General features: G+C 35.9%; 3 protein-coding genes across 5 annotated transcripts in view; 2 read left to right on the plus strand and 1 right to left on the minus strand.

The window, feature by feature from the left end:
- Window positions 1-4,383, plus strand: part of LOC139954239 (microphthalmia-associated transcription factor-like) — a 59,822-nt gene extending 55,439 nt beyond the window's left edge. The window contains exon 8 of one of the 2 annotated variants that reach the window (XM_071953957.1): window positions 795-4,380. In XM_071953957.1, the coding sequence (XP_071810058.1) occupies window positions 795-1,196 (402 nt within the window). In that variant the 3' untranslated portion in view covers window positions 1,197-4,380. Of the gene's footprint in view, window positions 1-794 lie in introns of both variants that reach the window. The other variant, XM_071953959.1, reaches the window with a different exon arrangement.
- LOC139954245 (U6 snRNA-associated Sm-like protein LSm3) overlaps window positions 1-15,442 on the plus strand; it is a 514,674-nt gene that overhangs the window by 409,348 nt on the left and 89,884 nt on the right. The window lies entirely within an intron of this gene.
- The window catches only part of LOC139954235 (DNA repair protein complementing XP-C cells homolog), a 37,851-nt gene continuing 26,779 nt past the window's right edge, over window positions 4,371-15,442 (minus strand). The window contains exons 14-17 of one of the 2 annotated variants that reach the window (XM_071953954.1): window positions 10,297-10,456; window positions 8,074-8,167; window positions 7,860-7,953; window positions 4,371-7,055 (exon numbers count right to left, since the gene is read on the minus strand). In XM_071953954.1, coding sequence (XP_071810055.1) covers window positions 6,942-7,055; window positions 7,860-7,953; window positions 8,074-8,167; window positions 10,297-10,456 — 462 coding nt within the window. In that variant the 3' untranslated portion in view covers window positions 4,371-6,941. Of the gene's footprint in view, window positions 7,056-7,859; window positions 7,954-8,073; window positions 8,168-10,296; window positions 10,457-15,442 lie in introns of those variants that run through there. The other variant, XR_011788076.1, reaches the window with a different exon arrangement.

Consider the following 15,442-nt stretch of genomic DNA (forward strand, 5'->3'; position numbering starts at 1 on the left):
CTGAAGAATTTTTTTAGCCGGTTGTGTAACTCTTTAGATATGGTCCCACTTCCGCTTCATCCAGAAGTAGAGGTTAAATCGGGTCACGTTTACCCAAGGCAAATCTTTATGCCTAAGGAGTCTCATACTGAAAAAATCTTTGAAATCAGCCGTCAACTTCTTGAGCACAGCATCTACATACATCTAAAAATTAAGTCAGGTCATAAGCTTTACTATGGTGTATAGATTTGTCTCTTTCTGATTATTCCAATTTGACATTTGGGAATTAGAAAAGTCAAATGTAATTCCAATAGGGTTTTAGGGAAAGAAAGAATAATAATAAAAACAAAAAAAAATCTGGACGATTACAATAGCTGTTCCGACTGAAGTTCCGAACAGATGAAAAAAATAAAAATCTGGACGATTACAATAGCTGTTCCGACAGGACTGTCTTTGACCAAATAGCACAGCTGAATATACGCAACCAGAAAAAGTGTTCGTACTTCTTGTGGGCAGTTTATATGAGAAAGGATTCCCTTCACGGACAATTCCCCCCCCCCCCAAACATTTGCATTTGAATCTTTTAAATGATTCCCGCATGAATGTCCATTCACGAATGCTGCAACTATAGATGTGGTTGTATGGATTCCCCGTTCCTGTGAAAATACTGAGTTTTTTTCAAATCTATTTTCTCAGCAAGTAAACTTCAACACTGTATCCTGCTGAAACTTTCACATGTAACTTTTATTGTATCTTTCTTGACAATCTATATATGACCTTACCTTTACAATAATTCTGTATATTTTTCCTCACAGGAGTTGGAAATGCGATGCAAGCAATTCAACATTCCAAGCACTGCTCTTAGTGAGGAGACAAAGACAGAAAATATAGCCAGTGAATTTATGCGTCTCCAGAGCAATGATCTTGATTTGAACATTAAAGGTGAAAAATCTGAGATGAAAGAGAATGGTGGCCACATTTACAGAGCAGCTACTTTTGCTAATGAAGGCAGCTTTGGAAACTCAAGAACTGCAAATATGTTACAGAACAAATCAAGTATCGAGGAAATGATGGACGATAATACTTTGCACACTGGAGTGGATCCACTATTGTGCCAATCTTCACCAATTGCCTCTTTACATAGCAGTAGACGAAGCAGTCTGACAAGCATGGATGATACACAGTCTGAGCTTCCACCATCTAATTTCCTCTCATGAGTTTAAAAGTCTAGAAGTCTGCTGGTCAGACGATGGCTACATTCAAAGACTGCATGCTTATCTTGGCAACATGGATTTACAAGAGTAGTAGAATCTTACTTTGTGTCAAGTGAACAAAACAATTTTAAAGGCAATGGACACCTTCGGTGATTGTCAAATACCAATCTTCTCATTTGGTGTATGTGAAAATTTGAACACAATTGGTCGAGAGAATAATGTAAGAAAAACCACCCCTTATCGCACAAGTTGTGTGCTTTTAGATGCTTGATTTTGAAATCAATTCAAATTTTAAGTGAGAAATGACGTCTTTCTCAAAAACTATGTTACCCCAGAGGTTCATACAATGTTTTGTAATATCAACCGCTCTTCGTTGCTCTTTTGTTTTTGTTCCTTAGTAAGTTTTATGCTAACAGTTGTTTTGTGTTATTACCAATAGTGCTTTTTAGGTATTTCCAATTTTTTTATAACCTTGAATAAAAAACATGACTTCCTTAGAGAGTTTATAGGTTCTGATTTTGTAAAATCCTGTCATGTGGAGGTAAGGTGTATTAAATTGGATATACAGACTGAACATTATTTTAAAAAACTGGTCCATATTTGTTTATGAGTTTAAAGTGCCACAGTTACTGACAAATCAACTGTTCTATTGTCAGACTAAATTTATCTCACACTCCATTTTCATAGTACTTTTTATATGAATGTGGAAAGAAGGAAAGTAATTAAAATGGGCAAAGTGTAATATTATACTGACACTATTTCCCAGACATTTCAAAAATTTGCCCTGTACTGTATTTGGTCACAAATATATAAAAAAAATAAAGTATTGGATCTGTTTTCATTTTGTGGAGTCTTCGTTTCCATTACAATCACTTAAAATAAGTTATTTCCAGCAAAACAACATTAATAAGAATGTCTTTATACCAAATTATTCATGACCATTTTGTTACTGAAAGTTTAGTTTTTGTCCAAACAAAATCAGTTTACCTCATGAATTAAGTCTCTGTTTCTTTGAAATTTGTCTCAAAGTAATAACATTTGTATGGATGGATCAAAACAACCTGATTTCAAAAGGTCTATGTACTTTTTCTGAACACAATAATGTCCACAGATTTACATCAAACTTGCACAGCTTGAACATATGATAGTAAACTTCCCTTACTTTTTACTTAACTGAGGTGCTGCAGTTTTTGAGAAATGAGTAAAACAAATTTGTTAAAGCCATTGGACACTTTCTAACAGAACAAAAGTTTAAAGTACAAAGATTTACAAATAACTTACAGGGTTTACAGAAGGTAATAGTGAAAGACTTCCCTTGAAATATTATTCCACAAAATGCTTTACTTTTTGAGAAAACAGCAAAACAGTATCAATTCTGGGTATCGAGACACGTCACGAGACGGAGACACGTCATGACACGGCGAAACATGCGGAAACAAGGCTGGGTTTTCCCGTTATTTTTGCCTGACTCCGATGACTGATTGAGCCTAAATTTTCACAGGTTTGTTATTTTATATATAAGTTGTGATACACGAAGTGTGGGCCTTAATTGTGCGATAGCTTTAATGGGTTTTAACATGCTAATATATAGTTAAGACAAAAATTATTTTGTGACTTCTTTTACTCATTTCTCAAAAACTGCAGAACCTAAGTTAGTAATATTTGAAGGGAAGCTTTCCACTATCTTTATCTTGCATTATCATTATGCAAGTTTATTGTTAATCTGTAGACATTTAAAAAAAGTACCCGTTGTTGATTTCACAAAGAGTTGGGACTCGTCTTATCTCGAGTTAGGACGAGTAACTCGTCCTAACTTAGGATTAATCTTAAGGTCTGCATGCTACATGGTTGGGACTCGTCCTAAGACCTAAGATTAGTCTTAAGTTAGGAAGAGTTTTGTGAAATTGACGGTTGAATCCTTTAAGGTATACATATTGATATTCTAGCAAAATAAATCTTACTGTTTATGATGGAGTGAAGTTCCTAGGGAATGAAATGACTGAAAGCGTGTTCAAGTGTCTGCAGTTACATAATACATGAAAACATGTAATGATAGGAAATATTACTTTGAGCTGATGTGTTTAAATAATATATAATCCTGCAGAGGCAAACGTTCTCGCTGTTGAATTGTTTGCCCTTAATTCCCCTACATGGGCCTGCTTACATGTAGGTATTTGTACTCAAATTTTCTTTGCAAAATATAAATAAAGCATTTTTTTTTTTAATATTTGATTTTGCAAGTACAATTATGAAGTTTTTTGTAATATTTAAACTATACCTTGTATTAAAAACAAAAACAACCATTGAATTAGTTTCTGATGCAATTAGTTACTTGAATGTGGTGAAGGGCTTTATGGTGTTGGAAATAATGAACATTAAATTGCTGTGTTGTTTATGATTGTCAACATACCATAAACTCATATTATTGTACATTTCTTTTGAAATATTTTGTTTACACCCTCATATGTACTTGAACATGAACTGATGTACTTTTGATAGTGATAATAATATTATTCTGCAGAGTAAATATTGAATCAGTCATGCTAGCTATTCAGATCAAATGTTTAAACTTCTAGTAAATACATGTACATTGACTTGAGTTTGATTGCATGTGAATTAAGGCTATGTGGGCCTATTAAGTTTGAGTAGCTATCTACATAAAAGCTTGATCTGAATAGCTAGCCAGTTGCCATTTGCCTACCAGTGCTTTACTAGCAAAATATTCCCTGAAAACAAAATATATAGTTACACAAAAACAGTAACAAAGTAGTTGAATATTACTTTGCATTACGGCAACTTGTTTTTCTGTAAATGTTTTTTTGAACAACACAGCACATGGGACGTCAATCACATCAACGTAGTGTATTGTTTGGTAATCCCAACTAATTATCTTGTATAAATGTACATAACATGATATTTTAAGTATACCAAGTAGATACCTTAAGCATACCATCTCTTTTTTAAAACTATTTTACTTTAGACAACTGTATTGGTTTTTCTGCAAACCACAATGCAGAAAACATACAACTAAAATGTAGATCACCATACCGGTATATTGCTATAAGAAATGTTTTTGTATTTTAAACGAACATGGGTAAGGATGGAAACATGTTGTTATTATTTTAGAACTGTACACATAAATAAATAAAAGGTGTGTTACATGGCATAAACAAAACAAAGTGTTTCAGAATTTTATTGGTAACCTTGAAATATCATCAACTAATACAAATGTAAACTATTAGTATAAACAAATGCCAAATGGCAAGTCTTGAGTATCTATATGCAAGTTTTTATCTTTTTATCTACCTCTCATGTTTGATGTACACACAAGTGAGACTATAAATACCTGGGTTGATTTCACAAAGAGTTAGGACTCATCTTATCTTGAGTAAGGACGAGGACCCCAAGACTAATCCACAAACCAAGTTTGCAGTTGATATGCAAAGTCCATCCCAAGTTATCAATCCAACATCAATTTGTTGTCACAGTGACCTTGCAATGTTACAAATAGGTTCAATGATGACAGACTTCACGGAGGAATCCAATAACCAATTCACACACCAAGTTTTAAGTTGACATTTGAGTCCTCATTGAATTATAATTTGCATGTTGGAAACAGTATGCCCCTTTGTTGTCTTCGCAAACTGTGCTGCCTAAAAACAGCTTACCTTTCATGCCTATGCTTTATTCAAACACACACACTTAATGTTCACCAATAAAGGTCTAAAATCAACTGTTTATATTTTGTCAACACTGAGCGAATAGAAAATGGCAATCGGTCTGTTATTTCTGACGGAGAAGTGCAAGATCATGTGATGTGCGAATCATACTGTCGCTTTTACCTAAGGCGGTACAGGCATGAAATAGCCATTGCAATTGTCTGAGAACTTGTTTATACTTCTTGGGACCGTCCTGCTTGGTAATTTCTCAAAATAATTATTAGCATACATGCAACACCTTTCTTGGAAACAAGTACATGTTATGAGGAGAGATTGATAGTATAACAAATTGTGAGAAAAGACTCCCTCTGAAGTAATGTAGTTTTTTGAGACACAACTTGAAGCACACAACTTCATGTGACAAGGGTGTTTTTTCTTTCATGGTTATTTCGCAACTTCGACGATCGATTGAGCTAAAATTTTCACAGGTTTGTTATTTTATGCATGTGTTGAGATACACCAACTATGAAGAATAGTCTTTAACCAAAACCAATAGTTTCCAGTTTCTTTAAAGGCAGTTGACACTATTGGTAATTACTCAAAATAATTATCATCATTAGAAATTGGGAGAGGTTTAAACAATTGTGACAAACAGCTTCCTCTTGAGTGACATAGTTTTCGAGAAAGAAGTAATCTTCCACGAATTTGATTTCGAGACCTCAGATTTAGAATTTTATGTTATGCATATGTTGAGATACACCAACTGTGAAGACTAGTCTTTGACAATGACCAACAGTGTACATGTACAGTGTATTTAAGACAGTTTTGTGAAATCAATCCTAGGTGATCCTTAAGTAGGCTTGGTTCTAAATCTTACAGTAGGTAGGTTCTATCCTAAGTTTAGTTGGGAAAAGTTTTGTGAAATCGACCTCGGGCTATTACATTCTTTTAATTTTATCTCTTCAGCTTTTTTGTTGCATTCAAAATTTCCAGATGTCATTAAAATAAACTTGTTGCCATGCACAATCTCATATGAATAGATGTTTTTATAAATGTTCTTATAACATTCATACATGCATACAGATACTATTGGTTGGGAAACATGCGTCACACCACCATAAAAAAAGAAAATAATTTTCACTTGTTTCGCCAAGTAGTGTCTAGTGTGCACGCATGAATGTACTTTACATAATTTAATTGGAAAGGTCGATTGAAATTTGTTTTTCTGTTGTAAAATGTTTTACATAACTTAGGTATCATCACTGCTCCTCCATGTATATATTAAGATTTTGAGAACACCATGGGGGTATACATGTACATTATTGACATTATTGTTTTCACTCACCTTACTCTGCTGTAGTGCAATCACTAGAAGCATCTACGATAGAAGCCACCCCTAAAAATAAACACCCCTAAATCATAATAGAAATCCTGAGCTAATCTTACTTCCCTTTCTATGTGCACTCTTATCAGTGAAGTCAATATACTTAAGTAGACATGGAAGTAATCATAAATAATATAGGGTCCAACATCTGTACTGATCCTCCCCATACGGCTGAAACATTTCCTAAATTAATGATACAATGCCAGGGTCATCACTGTTTTTTTTCATCAAGAACACTGAATCCTTGCACATATACATGAAGGAGATGAAAAGCACTGTGTTTGTTCACAGCGGGTACCAATAGCTTCTCAGTCTGTATTGAGAGCATCATTCAACCAATACAACAATTTCCAAAGCTGTTCTGTTAGTGCTATTTGGAGATTCAAGTTCTGTTGACATACTTCAACAGGAGGCACTTGAGCCAACCCATTCCACAGGATGATCTCTACAATTACAATTCTTTTTTTAAGTAGGCTTTAGGATACGGATTATACAGTTTTTTTCATTTCCAAAGTGTGACCACACCTTTAATTTTTCCTGATTATATATACAGACACTGATCCAAACAAAAGTTATCTATGCAAATGAAAAAGAATCATTTGTAAAGAATTGGTTAAAATGTTATTATTATAAAGGTAAGCGATTGCCTCCACCACAGTCTCCTTTAAGGCTTGTTGTATTGTTATTGGTCAGCAGGTGGGATTTCTACTCGTCAAAGCTGTGGTCTGTATCCACTTTGAAGCGTTTGTTCAGACGCTTTCTTATGAGAATACCACTGAAAAGACGTTTCCAGTTTTTCACTGCACGTGTCTCTATTCTCTGAAATAAAAATATAAACAACACTCAACCTACGTGGCAATTACAAGATTCATTTTCTCACAAACAATTTTGCAGTAAAACTATTTTAAAAGTTGTTTTATTCCTTAAATGGAAAACTCATATCTGATGGCTACAAATACCATACTCATATCTCACAACGAGTCGATCACCCACTCAAATACACCTCCTTAACAATTCCAACCATTAATGTATACAATGTCTTCTTTCCAAGGGCTATGTCAGTTTGGAACAGGCTCCCACCATCTGCTGTCTTACACATAGCTCCATCCATACAGGTCTTCCAAACATCAGCCATCCCTGCAATCAGAGCAATGCGGCCTCTGCATGACAATATTGTCCTTTAAATTATTTTTTTTTCTTTTCTTGCACCTGTAAAAAGTGCACCTTTAATATTTTCCTTTCGGCACCTAATCCACCTGGCTGTTGACGCCACTTTCCCACCATCCCAGTTTAGTCCCAAATGGGGCTGTAAAGGTACCAAGTGGAACGCCCCGCGTTCCTGGTTTGATTGGCAGTATATATTGCACCACAGCATCTTGTAAAACATTACATGGTTCTATGCAAAAGAAGTAGGTCTCAGAATTCAAACAAAGTCCCACATACCTTGAGGAAAATACGGAACGTTGAAGTGTTTTGATGGATCACTGATTGACAGTTATGAGCGCTATATAAGAACCCACAATTAAATCAAACAAAATATTTCACACACAGGCAGCTAAATTAATCACCTCTTGCAAATTGTTTACAAGTATTACAGTTTAATAAAGCTAGGGACAAAAATACCTCCTTTCTTTTGGCCTCAATTTCTATCTGATCCTTCTCCCAAGCATCAAGAAGAACATCTTGAAACTCTGTGCAAACAATATAACCATCCAATCTAGAAAGAAGAAAAAACACGCACATTTTTACCAAAAGACATTACAAATCTGATCAAAACAGCATGCTTATGTATCTTTGTAGGAAAAACATGTGACTCTGATAACAAGGCTGTACTTACACTGGATGACAGTAGCCACTATGGTAGTCCCATCCAACCATGGCAGGTACACAATCTATACCAAGTTTTCTAGCAGTACGATTTAGTCCAGGCACTGTTGGTTGATATAAAAAATATAACAAATAAACACAAAATGTCTTTATACTCGACTATTAACAAGATGAAGTTAGTGAAACAAGTTATTTAAGCAATAGTACAACAATCAAATTCTACAAAATATTTACTGTTTTTGTGTAGCTAAACTTTAGCATGCTATTAACATGCTTTGGATGTTATTATTGATTAGAGCCCAATGCGCAATGTAGAAGGAGTCAGTTGATCTTGGTGGTACCTGCTTATGACCTCTGACCACCAATAAATGTCCTGCCAAATGTATTTCAAGACGTGAATACCATTGTCCCTGTATGTGCAATGAACAGCAATTAGGCTGGCAGCGTAGCCAGTGGCCATGTACATTAAACCTATGAGATGAACATGAGGTAACATACCATTCTCTACCTCGCAACATGTGTGAAATGTACACACACACACACCGCCTTGCTGTAAAAACGGATTGTTTTTTGCAAGTTTATTGTCCAATTAGCCCAAACTGTCACAGGTTCATTATTTTATGCACGAATGTTAAGGAGGTACATGTACACATGTACATGTACATGTACACCAACTAAGGATACCGTAGTGTGGTCTTTGACAGCTATCAAACGTATACCCTACATATAAATAATGTTTGCAAATACAAAGTCATTTTCATTGGCATCTGCACTGTGGCGACCACTTTGTGTGCTCGGTGTCTTATATTTGTCTTGTTTTTGTCACTTTTTAGTACATTTGTTGGACTTATTGGTGAATGTGAGGCTGCGTTTTTGCATCAAGCACCATGTTTTTGTGGATTTGTATTTCTTTGCCGTTAGTTTTGAGCAAAATTCTCGCCAATCCTGCTGAGGGGGTGAATGAACATGGACAGCCATTTCCCATCGTGTCCAAGCGACAGGAATTACTGCAGCTTCAGCCAGTGACCAGTGCCCCAACCGACATTGACATTCCAATTGAGATTCAAACAAAGCAGTGGAAAAGGGGAAAAAATAGGGTGGAAAGTTTCATCCCCCACTTCCTTCAATAATCACAGGTGATTCACAATGACTTTGAAACAAAATGGATGAATTAAAGGACTGCACTGACTACCAGTATGAATTTAGATGTGTTTTAGTGATACCGGGTTTAAGAGTACATACAGTCCACACACATCAATAATTGAGGGTTCTGCTTGCGAAAGAATGGACAGGACTTAAAGTTAAAATAAACTTACTGGAGGTGGAGTTTGTGCCTACATCAACAAGAGATGGTGCACGAATATTATAAGTTATCACACAAGCACTAGTGGAATACAGAAAAATATAGCACTTCTGCGTCCCACATCCAACGAGGCCAAAGGCCGAGTTGGAATCAGACATTGTAGATACTGGTTTAGATACTTAATCTGCATTTAGTAATAAAAAATTCAAGTCAAAAATACACTTCTCCGTGCTGCTTTTTCAGCTGAGAGTCTAAAACTGCTTATCTACTATAATGATATGCAATGACCCCTTGACGTCCTTGGCGCAATTTTCCATTAGCGTTTGTGCACAGTTCTCCAGCTTTGGCCAATTGAGGTCACTATTTTCCATATGACTTCACAAGTCCTTTGTCGCACGTTTTTTTTTTACCTCACAATTTCAGAATTTCGGCTTGGAGCGTTTCGGAGAATTTTTGTTACCATGTTTTAATGTGAGGTAAGTGACTTGTTATATTTTTTGTCTGTTTCCTATGGACTCTGTCTATTACGAAAAAAGGTAACATAATTCAGAGCATCCAGTAGCTGACCTTTAAGCTAATATACATGATGTACCTTTGTGGGCAATCAGCTGGAGGCAATCAGCATGTACAACACACAGGGGGGGGGGGGGCAATCGGTAGAGGGGTGGGGTAGTGTCCTTTCCGTAATACGTTGGAACATTTAGAATAAAAACACTTCTCAATCATTATAGAAACAAAGCTAAACATGTATGTGTTTTTAGGTGATTGTCATCATAGTGTTAACTTGCTTAGGGAGAACGTTTTACAAAACCAGGTAGTTCCATCATCCATTTGATTTTGTTAAAATGATACCATTGTCTTGCAGTCCATAAACACATAAAACTTGTATTTGAAAAACTTATTCAAATACATTTGTTTGAAAGAACATACCATGAAGATGTACGGTCCCCATGGGCAACATTGAAGGTTGAAAAAGTTCAACATTTCCATATTCATTGCGAGGAACCTTGCCATCTTTTGCAGGTGGGGGGATGTATAACTCAGTCTGCCATTTCCCATAAAGAGGTAAAACAGGATCAATAGAGTTTTTCTGAAACAATAATATAATACAGAAACTTCAGAGGCGTTCTTATAACGAATGAGCAAAGACAAAAAGACAAATGTCTTAACAATTTCTCTTTTGGAGTAGGTAACAAACTAGAACAGCAAAGCTGCCATGGCGGTATTTGACTTAAGTTTCAAGTCAGAACATCATTGCAATCAGAAGTTATGGTCATTTAAGGTTTTAATTGTTTCAGCTCATTCAACTGGAACCAGTGATGCACAAAGGGAGGTTTATCTTTATCTGTGTGCCAACAGCAATAGTTTGAGGTCAGTTCATCATTAAAATAATGAGTTGTGTCTATGAAAATGTTTCAATGTTTTAGATCATTCAACTGAAACCAATGATTAAGTGATTCAGTTTTATCTTTGCGTGTGAATCTACTTGTAAGAAGCAATATGTTTGACTTAAGTTTCAAGCCAGTTGATCATTGCATTAAGGAGTTATGAACATTTAATGTTTTTCATTGTTTTAGCCCATTCAACTGAAACCTGTGATTAATTCTTTGAGTTTTATCTTTTCATACAAATCTACATGTTAGAAGCAATGTTTGAGTCAGTTCAGGTAAATAATTGACATAGTTGCTCACGGTCAAAAAATGATTTTTTTTTATACTTTGTGGGTGGAAGGGCCTTGGGGTGCAAGTAAACAAAATTGCATTTTCAATTCTATATATAGCCCGTTGCCATGGTTACGGCTCATTTTGTTTTTTTGCCATTTTAGGCCGATTTTGGGGTCTGAAAAACTGGTTTTTAGCATAATTTACAACTCCACCCCACCAAAATGCAACATTATTTCAAAAAACCTTTCATTTCACTACAAAGTATCATCCTTGGCCTTCCTTGAGAAAAAAGATTATTGCTTTAAATATCACCCTTGTGCTATTTTTGCATCATGCATTACAGTATGTTTTTAGAAATTGCAAAATCGATATTTTTACCCTATTTTTGGACCCCAAAATGTCAACTTGCCAGGGGTCTCAGAAAATTTTCCTTTCGGCTGTGATTAGGGCCAACATTGGTCTTTCCATATCTGGTGTCAAAAACTTGGGCAATTGTATCTTGTTGTGACAGTACTGCCTCAAAACTAGACGTTTTTCCCAAAAACGTGAAAAATGCCTTTTTAAGGGTCTTTTCACATAATATCGACATACGTGTTCACGGTAAAAAAAAAGGAACATTTTTCTTATACTTTGTGGATGGTAGGGACTTGGGGTCCAAATAACCAACATTTACATTTCAAATAATAATATAACACGTTGCCATGGTAACAGTTCATTTGTGTTTAGGCCACTTTAGGCCGATATTGGGGTTAGCCTTGCTCAAGGCAGTCGAATTATTCACTCCGAAAAAAGAACGCCGCTGTATAAAAACCCACCCGTATTCACTGTGCGTAAAACCCACCCGTATTCACTGTGCGTAACATCGCACGACACCATGCCCCCGTACACTATCCGCATGCGGAGGCCGTCAGGCCGACAGCCTTGTAAGATCTGTGTTGAAGCCACTGACCTCATTACTATAATAAGCGAAGAGTTCCCACGGTCAGCTCATTACCATAATGCCCGCGAAAGACGAGACATGTTTACCTCACACACCACCACCACGGACGCATGATAGGGTCCAAAGGTCGCGATAAGGGAAGTGCGTGATTGGACGCCAAAATGAATAATTCATTTGCCTCACATCCTGTGTTGTCTGATAGGTCTGACGAACGATATACATATTCATGAGCTGCATACTAGCATATCCTCGAGCCCCCCAATTTCGTCCACTATTGGAATTTTTTCAATACAACACATTAAAACGGGAAGATACAGATCTGACAAGGCTGTCGGCCTGACGGCCTCCGCATGCGGTTAGTGGTGTACGAGTGCGATGACTTGTGTGAACAGTATTCGTGCGATGTGACAGTGTGTATACGGGTTGGTCATTCGGTGTGATCGCACACACCATGCACAGGGTATATGGCGGGTGGGTTTACAGCTTGCTTTTCGGAGCGAATAATGCGACTGCCTTGAGCAAGGCTATATTAGGGTATGCAAAACTGGTTTTTTAGTTAATATTTACAACTCCACCCCACCAAAAAACAAAAAAATTTCATAAAACCTTTAACATCACTACAAAGTATCATCCTTGGCTTTACTTGAGACAAACAAATATTGCTATAAATTTCACCCTTGTGCTATTTTAAGAACGTGCGTTAGAGTATGTTTTTAGAACTTGAAAAATCAACATTTTTACCATATTTTTTGCCCTCAAAATTTCATTTTTCAGGGGTCTCAGAATATTTTCCTTTCGGTTTTGATCAGGGCCAAAATTTGTCTTTTATTTCTGGTAAGAAAAACTTGGGCAATTGTATCCTGATGTAACAGAACTGTCTCAAAAATAGACCCTTTTCCCCGAAAACATAGAGAAATGCATTTTGAAATATTTGCTTCATTTTGAATTTATAACATCAAGAAGTTAGTAATAATTCCATCAATCTGGCAGCTTTTCATAAGCACTTTGTAGGTTTAGTGCATTACCAAACATTGATCAGGACTTGTTGATGACTTAAATCTTTTAATTTGTATCCAAAGTATCTAAATGGCCATTCACCTGCTTTGGCCTTCTGTAAGCAGTTCCCCCCATCTATGGTGGGGTTCCTTTCAATTGTACTGTTGCAAGCAATAAAAGAGTTGGTTTATTTAACGTGATAAACAATTCAGCAGGTAATGTTTGACAATGTTTTTTGTTGATCGTTCTCAGAGACATATATAATAATTATGAATTAGTAAGATAGTGAATGGAAAAAATAATCAAACTAGCCTGAATAGACTTTTGTCACTGCAAATGCATCTTACTTATTTATCTTCAGCAGGTGCAAGTTTTTACAACTTCTTTCAATGTTGTTTCATTAAAGGAACACATTGCCTTGGATCGGTCGAGTTGGTCTTTGAAAAGCGTTTGTAACCGTTTATTACAAAATGCATATGATTAGAAAGATATTTTAAAAGTAGAATATAATGATCCACACTAGTATCACTCAAAAACATCTTTCTAACCATGCATTTTATAACAAACGGTTACAAACGCATTTCAAAGACCAACTTGACCGATCCCAGGCAACGTTTTCCTTTTAAATGATCCCTGACGCTCATCTTGCAAATCGTTAGTATCATTGTTTTTAATAAGATCTTGGCAAATTTTTCCAACACTTTTAAGCGGGCTTTTTAATTTCCCACATTTGTGTTGGACATGATTGGATGCTCCAAACCATCTGCCTCAAGCACAGAAACTACATTGTTTATGATCTCTATCTCTATGAAAAGTTTTACATTTGGTATAACAGGCAGGGACCAAGGTGAGTAGGCCCTGTATTAAAGACAACCTGTAAAGAATGCTCATCGCACTCTACTTGCAATGGGAATCATACCTGTACAATAGGTAAAGTAGCCAAATCAAGAACTCTCAGTGGCAAAGCATTGGTTATGATTTGGTTGGATACCATTATGTTTAAATACAAACTTTGTATTCATTACTCAAAGGGCATGGAAACGGTGCCAGATTTTTAACAAGCATGCATTGTTTTTGTAAAAATTACTATACTTAAGGCATGATCAGTCACAACAGGACACAATAAACACAGTGTTTCTACCCAGAAGACATGAAAACACCAATAACAACCGAAAGGGAACACTTTAAAAAAAAGAGGCGCTATTCACAAAACATTGTTTTATGCAATGTCAAGAAATATGATAGGGGCTGGGCCTGGCAAATTCTAAAATTAAGGTCATCAATCGTTCCTGATCAATGTTGGGTAATCCACTAAGCCTATAGAGTGCTTAGGAAAAGCTGCAAGATTGATAGAATTATTACTTTTTAATGTTCGAAATTCAGTATGAAGAAAAAAAAACAATTCAAAATGCATTTCTCTATGTTTTCGGGGAAAAGGGTTTATTTTTGAGACAGTTCTGTTACATCAGGATACAAATGCCCAAGTTTTTCTTAAAAGAAATAAAAAGACAAGTTTTGGCCCTGATCAAAACCGAAAGGAAAATATTCTGAGACCCCTGCAAAAATAAACTTTTGAGGGCCAAAAATATGGTAAAAATGTTGATTTTGCAAGTTCTAACAACATACTCTAATGCACGATCTTAAAACACCACAAAGGTGAAATTTATAGCAATGACTTTTTGTCTCAAGTAAAGCTAAGGATGATAATTTGTAGTGATGGAAAAGGTTTTATAAATATGCTTGTTTTTTGGTGGGGTGGAGTTGTAAATATTAACTAAAAAACAGTTTTTCAGACCCCCAAATCGGCCTAAAAACAAATAAACGGTAACCATGGCAATGTGTTATATTATTATTTGAAATGTAGATGCTGTTTATTTGGACCTCAGGTCCCTACCATCCACAAAGTATAAGAAAAATGTTCCTTTTTTTTACCGTTGACACGTATGTCGATATTATGTGAAAAGACCCTTAAAAAGGCATTTTTCACGTTTTGGGGAAAAAAGTCTAGTTTTGAGGCAGTACTGTCACAACAGGATACAATTGCCCAAGTTTTCGACACCAGATATAGAAAAACCAATGTTTGCCCTAATCACAGCCGAAAGGAGAACTTTCTGAGACCCCTGGCAAGTTGACATTTTGGGGTCCAAAAATAGGGTAAAAATGTCGATTTTGCAAGTTCTAAAAACATACTGTAATGCATGATGCAAAAATAGCACAAGGGTGATATTTAAAGCAATAATTTTTTTTCTCAAGGAAGGCCAAGGATGATACTTTGTAGTGATATCAAAGGTTTTTAAAAATAATTTTGCATTTTGGTGGGGTGGAGTTGTAAATAAGAGCTAAAAACCAGTTTTTCAGACCTCAAAATCGGCCGAAAATGGCCAAAAAACAAAAAGAGCTGTAACTATGGCAACGGGCTATATATGGAATTAAAAATGCAATTTTGTTTACTTGCACCCCAAGGCCCTTCCACCCA

Source organism: Asterias amurensis, chromosome 2, assembly GCF_032118995.1.
Source record: "Asterias amurensis chromosome 2, ASM3211899v1".
Taxonomy (NCBI): domain Eukaryota; kingdom Metazoa; phylum Echinodermata; class Asteroidea; order Forcipulatida; family Asteriidae; genus Asterias; species Asterias amurensis.